Source organism: Oreochromis aureus, linkage group 11 (assembly GCF_013358895.1).
Source record: "Oreochromis aureus strain Israel breed Guangdong linkage group 11, ZZ_aureus, whole genome shotgun sequence".
NCBI lineage: Eukaryota > Metazoa > Chordata > Actinopteri > Cichliformes > Cichlidae > Oreochromis > Oreochromis aureus.
The window spans coordinates 1,500,005-1,510,249 of NC_052952.1; the positions used below are offsets into that span (position 1 = coordinate 1,500,005).

The following is a 10,245-nucleotide window of genomic DNA, read 5'->3' on the forward strand; positions in this document are numbered from 1 at the left end:
CTTAACCACTGTGGACTTTTGAACTGGAATTATAATTTTTGGCTTTTTCTCTAGGATCTTGGATTGCCGTCTCAAAGAAGCTAACCAAACTTTGTAGCGAGTCTCTGCTTCCCCATTTGGACGTTATTGGGCACAGCATGGAGTGGAGTGCATCTCAGTGCTGGATGTGCCTGCTCTCTCTCGTTGTTCTTAAGATTGATGTCAGAGATCGATAGCATAAAGTAGATTATTTAGATTAGGGTAAAATTTAGGTGATCTGATTAAGTGATTATTATTATTTGATTAAGCGTTGGCTTTGGTCCTGCTATATTGTATAGATAAAATATCCTCATTCAAAAGTCTAAATTGTGTTTATTCACTCTTTGTGAAATAGTAAAGGTCAAAACTTGCGCATGAGCATCAGAAAGTTCTTGCAGGTTGTGCACAGCCTTGAAATGTGTGCACGGGTCATAGAGAAGAGCTCCTGTTAGTGGGTGTGGTTCATGAATCGCACTTGAGTTGCGAGGATACCCAGTCAGATGAAGTAGGGTAGAGATCCCGAGTTTAGCAGTTAGAGCCATGCGAATCTTCTCATCACCAGCTCAGTAGTCCAGTTCCTTCATTCCCTGTTGCATAATATCACTGACCCTGCCAGTCCAGATCCTCTTTACAGGGATAACTGGCAGATCCAACAAGCATTTTTCTCAAACATTACACACACACACACACACACACACACACACACACACACACACACACACACACACACACACACACACACACACACACACACACACACACACACACACACACACACACACACACCTAGACACACTTATTGTTTGTACATATTTCAAACACACCTTCACACAAGTACACACACAGACCGACAGGCGGGCTGGGCATCAGCAGCTTTCAATATTGTTATCAAAATTCAACAGAGAGGCCAAGAAGGATCAAACGGCTGAATAGGTTGGCTCTGTGATTACAGCTGACACTGACTCAGGAGGCTGGTTGCCTCGGCAACCATCACCAGTCAGATGCCTCTTGATTGGTCAGCAGCTCTCATCTTTCACCACCCCATGCTCTTCCATCAGTATTCTGGGAGTTTCTTTCACATGTTTATCATCACTGTTGGGTTACTTTTCCTCTCAATTTCTTCTCATAGCACATTCACACTTGAAATGTCTTTCTTACTTGCACTCTCTCACAATCTCTCTCTCACACACACACACACACACACACACACACACACACACACACACACACACACACACACACACACACACACACACACACACACACACACACACACACACACACACACACACACACACCATCTGTTCCATAAATAATAGTAATAGTAATTTAGGCTGCCTAGCGGCCACAGATGCAACCGCAGAAGGGGAGCTGACTGCTGATACGGTAACAGCTCAGACAAACACGCCAACATACAAATAACGCGTACATATTTTCTAAAGTGAGTGCTGCTATCTAAACAAACAGAGGAAACACATCTATGAAGCCCTGTTGGTTTCATAAAGCCAGACAATAACTTATATTTGGTAGAGTTGTTCTCTGTGTTTCACTGTGGACTTGGGCAGCTCCTCCGACACAAGTCACATGTACTAAAAAGCGAAATACAAATTTTTATTTTACCTGCCCAAATCACCACAGCAATTTCCCACATGCATTTAAAAAGTGCGCAGACACAAATTTTGGGAGCAATTCAAACATATAGGAAATGCTGGAATGTTCATACCACTTCACAAGGAACAAATAGTGAAAGTGAAAGCAGCAACATGTAAATAAATTACATTTTTTTTACTGATTTTGAGCATAGAATTTAGAGTTTTATGTTAAATGTATTATTTACAGTCTAAAAACAAGCAATTAGTGGTTAAATGGTGATTCTAAATTGCCCATAAGTATCAATGTGAGTCGCAATGGTCGTTTGTCTGTGTTAGCCCTGCATCAGACTGGCGACCTCACCAGGCTGTTCGCTGCCTCTTGGTTCCAGCCCACCGCGACCATGATAAGGCAGAGGACAATGGATAGGTGGATGTCAGAAATCTTTATTTGTAAATTTAGATTTGTTTATTATTCTCACTTAGATGAAAATAGGTGAAATGGGAAAATCTCAGTTTTGAATTTAGTTGTATTTGGTTGTATTCTGCACACCAATAGTTGCCCAGTCATTGTGGATATAAAAGCCAAAACTCTGATTATCTTAAATATTCAGGTTTAGTTGTTCAATAATAAAATGAATCGTCAAAGACACAAGTTGCCTGTACACACAGTGCAGTGTCTGTCCTCTGACCTGTTGTTGACTCTGCTCCTCCAGGTTGAGTTTGACCTCCAGTGACTGTCTCGCCTCCAGAAAGGCCTTCCGATGTTTCCGATCGGCCATGTAGTACGACATGATGCCCACAGTGATGGCACAAACATAAATCACAAGGTTGGCTAGAAGCTTGAAAACAAGAAGTGAGAGTACATTCATAATTTCACCTCTTTGCACTCCTACAAGTTTATAAATTACTCAATTTACTTTTTAAAAATTCACATATATTTAAAACAGTACAGAAAATGGAAATCCTGTACAACTATAACCACCATACACTGTGAGTTTGCATGTTCTCAGTCCAAAGACATGCAGTCAGTGTTGTTACGCTAACTGGTGATTCTAAATTGCCTGTACTGTAGATGTAAATGTGAGTGTGAATGGTTGTCCGTCTCTCTGTGTAGCCCAGGGTGTACCCCATGGCAGGGATAGCTCCCCCCCAATCAGATAAGTAGAAGAAAATGAATAGGATGAATGGGAATGAATAAGTTTTTATTCCAAACGTGTAATTGTACATTTAAGGTGGGGTTTTGTTTGACAGTGTTTTTTCACACTGACAGTTTTATTTTAATGTTTCGCCCACAAATCCACAGTCACCCATCAAAACTACGCAACTAATTGATTAACTGCATAAACGTTCACTGAGCTCGGCAAGAGTACTAATCCATCAGCTAGCTAATGTTACTATGGTACTCTTTTCTCTATGGTTGGACCAAGTCCTCTGCACTACTTCCAAGTACTTTGCAACCTGTCCTGTCCTGCAGGTCTTTCTCTTGTTTTAAATGTATTGTTTGTATATATGTATTCCTGCTGTCTTGTAACCATCCAAAAGCCTTCCTCGCGTAAAAAACGCTTTATCAGAGGAAAAAAAGGATGTGAAAAAGAAAAGTGATGCATTTATACAAGAGAAAGAGTTTGGGGATTTAAGGAGCTTCAAAACAGACAACCAGATAGCGTTATATCTACTCAATTAATAGGTAACAAAACCTGTCTGTGTTTTGTAGACGCAAACTTTATTTAATCCCACTCCAGAAAAATTAACTTGTTACAGCAGCACAAGAGACAGAAAGAAAAAGTGAATTAGAGATATATTAGAATAATAAAAATAGAAACACAAAGCACACAAAGGCCAAAATACCATACTATGTACAGATGGTTACTATTTAAAGTAAAAATACCAAACAAGGCAAGGTAAACAGTTTTTTCTTTTTTTATATGCGTATAAAGTGGGAGTGATAGTAATATACATGTACTTTTATCCTATTTTGTATTGTACAGTCTGACTGCTGTCGGGACAAAGCACCTACGATAGTGCTCAGTACTACACTGTGGCTGTAACAGTCTGGGGATGAGAGGTGTTGTTCATAACAGACATTGCCTTGGCTAACATATTCATCTCACCCACCTCCTCTATGGGTCTAAATGGTGAATGGACTGATTCTTATATAGCGCTTTTCTACTCTCCCGGAGTACTCAAAGCGCTCTATGAGCAGGGGTGTCCAAGTCCAGGCCTCGAGGCCTGGTGTCCTGCAGGTTTTAGGTCTCACCCTGGGTTATATACACACATACACCTATACATATATATATATATATATATATATATATATATATATATATATATATATACATATATATATATATATATATATATATATATATATATATATATATATATATATATATATATATATATATATATACATATATATACATATATATATATATGTGTGTGTATATACACACACACACACACATGTATGTATGTATGTATGTATGTATGTCTATATATCTCTCTCTCTCTCTCTCTCTCTCTCTCTCTCTCTCTATATATATATATATATATATATATATCTGTCTATATATCTATATCTATCTATCTCTATATCTATATCTCTATATATCTCTATATATCTGTCTATATCTATATCTGTCTATATCTATATCTCTAAATATCTATATATATCTGTCTATATCTATATATCTATATCTCTATATCTATATCTCTATGTATCTATATATATCTGTCTATATCTATATCTCTATATCTCTATATATCTATATCTCTATGTATCTATATATATCTGTCTATATCTATATCTGTCTATATCTATATATCTATATCTCTATGTATCTATATATATATATCTGTCTATATCTATATCTCTATATCTATCTATATCTCTATATCTATATCTATCTATATCTCTATATCTATCTATATCTCTATATCTATCTATGTCTATATCTCTATATCTATATCTATCTCTCTCTCTCTCTCTCTCTCTCTCTCTCTCTATATATATATCTATCTCTATCTCTATATCTCTATATATCTATCTCTCTCTCTCTATATATATATATCTATCTATATCCATATATATATATATATATTCATATATGTATGTGTGTATATATATATATATACACATATACATACATATATGGATATATATATATATATATATATATATATATATATATATATATATATACATACACACACACACACACACACACACACACACACATATATAGATATAGCTCAATAAAAGGTGGCGTTTTCAGCAGGGTAATACGTTTTTTGGTTCACAGCCATCTTCTGCTTATCCTTTTCATGGTTGTGGGGGGAGTGAGCCTATCCCAGCTACTATTGGATGAGAGGCAGGGTACACCCTGGACAGGTCACCAGGCTGATGCAAGGCTAACACTGAGAGACAGACTGTAACTCACTAATTAACCTAACCCACTAACTGCATGTCTTTGGACTGTGGAAGGAAGCTGGAGAGAAACCACGCAAACATTTTTTTTCCCTGAAATAATTCTTGTATTGTTTGCAAACAGAAATAATTTATGTTTTCTATAGAAATAATAAAAATAGTATGTTTAGAAATGCTGCGTTGCAAATCCTCTGCTCTGCTAAAAAAAAGAAGCACTAGGGAAAAAAAACTTTGACTTTTGTCCTCATTAAAGACAAAGTCTATATAAGTCAAAGTCTAAATATAGCACTGATAGGTGAGTTTTATACAAATATATGTTTAAAAAAAACAGCACCTCCAGTTCTAACCAGTGGAGAAAATTTTCATGGAAGAATTTTATTAGCTTTTCCATTAGATGACAGATTTGGATCTAATAATACACCAGATGATAACTATCACATACGTTATTGGTCAGACTTAGTGGCACAAATTAAAGTCACATTAGGTTTGGAGTTTGACTGTAGTTTTGATACTGTATATTTAGGTAATACACTAACTGGTTTGTACGTCCAGGACAAATATCTTCTCAAAGTGTTGATAACTGCTGAGAAAAAGACAAAGAAATAGCTGAACAAAGTGGCCATTGTAAAAGAAGCATATGAAATGGAATAATTTACTTTCTCCCCAATACTTTATATGGATACTTATATTTATTACAGTGGCTGTTATATGTGAATGGCAGATTTAGTTACTGAGAAGTTGAAATAATAATTTTACCATAAATGAGAAACTTTTCCTGTTCATAATGCAGTTTCATGACTCTGGTTTCATCTGGATACTGGTCCATACTTTTGTTGATTTTCTTTTGGCGATCAAACACGAGTGTCAGGGCAGACCTGTGGCACTAATGTTAATAATAACTAATAATAACTACTGCTTCTTTCTAAACAAAATATATGAAAATAAACTTTATTTAAAAAGAAAACCAACAAAGAGGACTCTGGAGATTGTTCTGTCGACTGTGTAATCTTAGTATAGTTACCAAACCCATCCAGTATTAGTTAGTATGAAATATTTGGCTTTGGGGAACTTTACTGGCTGAACATCTGGCTACATGACATTAGACACAGGAAATTAAATGCATTAACAAACAGACAACTCTACCTTTCCCTCCAACTCTCACCTGTCTGCCAAGTGCTGCGCCATGTATGTCATCCTGCTGCTGCTGGGCAATGGTGACACCCAGAACCAGGGTATGGACCCCACAGGACACAGTGGTGATGAGCACAATGGGAGTCAGTCTCAAAGGCAGAGTCAGAAAAACCGAGAAACTGAAGAAAGCCTGCCAGCCTACAGTGTCGCTGGCCTGGTGGAAGCGAGCATAATTCAAACCCAGGTAGCAGAATATCTGAGCTGCTATGAGCACCCACAGGGCATAGGGCAACACCCGCCTGGAGATGCGGTCTGGCAGCAGCCCGAAGCGGCACAGCAGATAGAGAATGATATCTGCTGCCAGTCCCACTGATGCCACTAAAACAGAAGCCAGCTTATCAGCGGTGTAGACCACAGCACACATGAGGATGATGTAGCTGTCGAACAGCGCGGCAAACACGACGAGCACCAGCAGGGTTTCGTGTCTCTGCCGTCTAAAGTAGGTCTGATAAAGATTCTCCAAGGACTCGGGCGCAAAGGTCAGGCGCATGAAACGTGGCAGACAGAGGCAGCATCCCGAGGTCCGCACCGTGACCTCGTGTGTTCGTCCCACTGCCTGCCCGGGGTCAGAGGGCAACGTCACAGAGCAGTCTGCTGAATACTCAGCGGAATACTCGGGCTCAGAAAAGGCTCGGTTCCGAGGCATGGTTTACATTCAGCTGCAGCTACCAGTCTTCTTTTTAAAACAGTTGGAAGCATAAATCAAACACCGACCGAAGTCTCAGGTACACATCCTCTGAGGGAAGCCCACATGTGTGGCCGTGATCACAGCAGTGTGCTGACTGTCAGGACCTGTGCACTGGAGAGATGTCCTCTCTGCATCCACAGTCACTCCATCCAGTGCTGTCACCTGACGTGCTTAGCCTTCTGTCATAGGCCCAATCTGAGCACGCCTACTCTTCATCATCGTGATGTCCACCTCTGGTTTTTCAGCTTTGCAAATGGGACTGTTTCACCTGAGCCCGGTCGTCTCTGTATGCCACATATCAAAGTTGGCTGTATTAACATTTACTCAGCTGAATTTCTCTTTGTATGACTTCCTCGGGTTTCCATTTCTGTCACATGCTGTCCATTTCCACAGCTGTCACATGACCTGAATAAAGAAACACAAAGACGAAGGTCACCAGAGAGCAACGGGTAGAAGTGCCATGCTAACTTTTTTAACTGCTCTTTTTCCAGGGTGGAATCATTATACAGCAGACATCTTTAATGGCTTTAAATGACAAGAATCGGAGGGGGAAACATTTGAACTTATTTTGGATTTTCTCTCACGCACAGCCAAAATTATACACATACACCCCGCTAATATTTGGTTAAATGTCCCTTAGCAAGTTGCACCTTGACTAGATGCTTTTGATAGCCATGAAGAAGCTTCGGGCATAGTTCTGGGTGGATATTTGACCACTTTTCTTCTCTGCTGAACTGATAAAATTCATTTAAGTTAGGCTTTTAAGTATAGTCCACGGTGCTTCTCAAATGTCTTGTACAGTAGTTCCAGGCCTTCTCAAATTCACTCACTTTCAATCTGGTCCTTGTCCCTAAACATTTTCAAAGTAATGCTTTTTTGTTTGCTAATCTGCTTATCTTAACAAGCATAAACAAGGCACTTAACTTAAGGGATGAACAGCCGACAACTTTAAACTGCAAATTTAATCCATGGACTTTGCTACACAAGATGTCTTTACATATCTTGTGTTGAATCTATGAACAAAGGCAAAGATGGAAACCAGTTCAGCTCACAGACGACCACATGACTGAAGGCTATCGCAGTAGCGGCAGGTCTGAGTGTGACCCTCTGCTGCTCTCTCTCCCTCCTGTTGCACTAATAACTGTAAAATATATATCAGCTTAATAGGCCATGTGCCCTAAAACATGCAGGGAACCTGGACAAGTGGCAAACAAAAGAAGAAGAAGTGGTTATACAGCAGATGAACAGTATAATAATAATAACAATAATAATGTGTATGTGTTAGTCCCCGTAGGGAAATTACTCCTCTGCATTTCACCCATTCACCCACTGAAGCAGTGGGCAGCCACCAATGAAGCGGCGCCCAAAGGCAGCAGTTTGTAGGGACGGTGCCTTGCTCAGGGGTACCTCAGGTTACCTTCCGATCATGGGGCAACAACTCTACCTAGTACTGACTTTTCAGCCCTCTGAAAGTCAGTGCCAAAACTTTATCAACGGTGGCTTTCCAGAAGCCCTTCTAAAGGGGGAGAGATGTCTGCAGCCATGTGTAAAGGATGGTGCAGGCTGGGTGTTTGGGGCTGCTGCTCAGTCAGGAGCAGTGGGGATTTCACCAAAACTGATAAGAATGCAGAAAAGTAGTGTCAGAGTTTGATCCATCACACAATACCAGAAGTGTTTTGGACAGTGGCTTTATTTTTCAGCATGGCAATGATCCCAAACACATATCAAATGCAGTAAGCACACTCGCGAAGAAAAATGCACAACATAAAAGTCTCAGTCAGAGATGATCCTCTCCAGACTGTAATATTATTGAAGCAGTGTGTGAGTATGAATGTCCTTCTAGAAGCCCGGAGAACTATTTCTGAAGACTACTAAAACATTTTAAAAGCTTATTTATGATAGTTCACCTGTGCTGACGATTAAAGGAAGTCATAGAAAATATACAAAAGCTCTGTTTGCTCTCTGGACTGCGTTTCCCTGTATGTTTACACGTTTCTATAAATCCCTGCACCCACAGCATTTCCCTTTTTTACAAACAGGCTGTCTGTAACTGATGCGCGGTGACAGATGGATGATTGTGTTTCCTGGGCTCGCACTTTTGTTAAAGACAGGCGGTGTGAAACGGACAGATTTTGGCGTTAGGGTCTCTCCACGCTAGAGCGAGGCTCTCCGCTGTGGGCCTACCTTGTTACATGTTGCGCTCCGACAGGTACACATGTTGTAAAACCACACTAAAAACAAACAAAAACCAGTGGACCTGTGTTGCCTGGGGACATTTCCACGTTCACGGTACCCGCAGTGACTAAAGGATGTGGGGTTCTCGGGTGGTACACGGCAGCCGCGCTGACAACAAACCTTTTCTATGGCTGCGTTAGCATCTGTTTCTGTCGAACGGAAACTTATCTGAAGGTGATTTCCACTTCGGCTCTTTGCTGTCTGCTGTATCCTTCGTGTTCACCTGCTTCACTGCAAGCTCTCCGTGGAGCTGTGAAACCACAGTCTGTGCTGATGCGCCGCTTACCGTGAAAGCATCCGTCTCCTGTGGGTGCTAACGTTACTCCCCTCAGACAGATATCAGCAGCCAGCCTGAAACGCAGCAGCTCACGTCTACCGGAGCCTCGCGCAAGAACGGATTCAAATGAAGATGGAAACAAACAATAATTAAAATCTAACGAGTCACAGAAAGTAGCCGTGCCTGGTGGCTCCGCCCCCTCCCCCACTGTTTTTAACATTAATTATTATTAACGTTATTTTTATTATTTATGTCATTATTATTATCATTATTATTATTATTTTACCTCGGATGTTTTCCGCAGAAGACACGGAACAGCTTTATCACAAGCGCAAGCAACGATGCTTCCGGTGGCTTACAAAATAAAATCACTGCTCGCGAACGTTGAGACAGGAAAGGGCAGAAGTATCATTTAAAGGTATTTTAATGTGAACATTTCAAAGGCCAGCTATCGAATCATACTCTACAGGCCACACAACAACCCACTGTCTAAAAACAAACGGAAAATACGCACCGTTTGTATAAAATATTTATTTAATATGTAGTAACTATAATAAAAAGAAGAAGAAGAAGAAGGAGAACTGTAATAAGAACTTGCTAATATTTAATTTCCCATCTATAAAGTAATATAAATGATCTTTGTTACACTCAATGCTTACCTGTGAGCTTTTTTCTCTACTCCTCATTTTTTTTCTGTCCACCAAATTAATGCATGACAGTTCATAGTTAATTCGAAATGTAAGGCAAGATATCAGTGAAAGCTAAGTGCTCAGTTTATTTCAAAGGAGTTGAACAGAAATGCGCACCTTTTGGTAGG

The 10,245-nt window shown here is 39.8% G+C and overlaps 1 protein-coding gene across 4 annotated transcripts in view; it reads right to left on the bottom strand.

The window, feature by feature from the left end:
* Positions 1-9,789, bottom strand: part of adcy3a (adenylate cyclase 3a) — a 49,755-nt gene extending 39,966 nt beyond the window's left edge. The window contains exons 1-4 of one of the 4 annotated variants that reach the window (XM_031734709.2): positions 9,715-9,752; positions 9,438-9,533; positions 6,200-7,321; positions 2,300-2,449 (exon numbers count right to left, since the gene is read on the bottom strand). In XM_031734709.2, the coding sequence (XP_031590569.1) occupies positions 2,300-2,449; positions 6,200-6,874 (825 nt within the window). In that variant the 5' untranslated portion in view covers positions 6,875-7,321; positions 9,438-9,533; positions 9,715-9,752. The other 3 variants (XM_039619818.1, XM_039619819.1, XM_031734710.2) reach the window with 3 other exon arrangements.
* Positions 9,790-10,245: the final 456 nt, after the last annotated feature.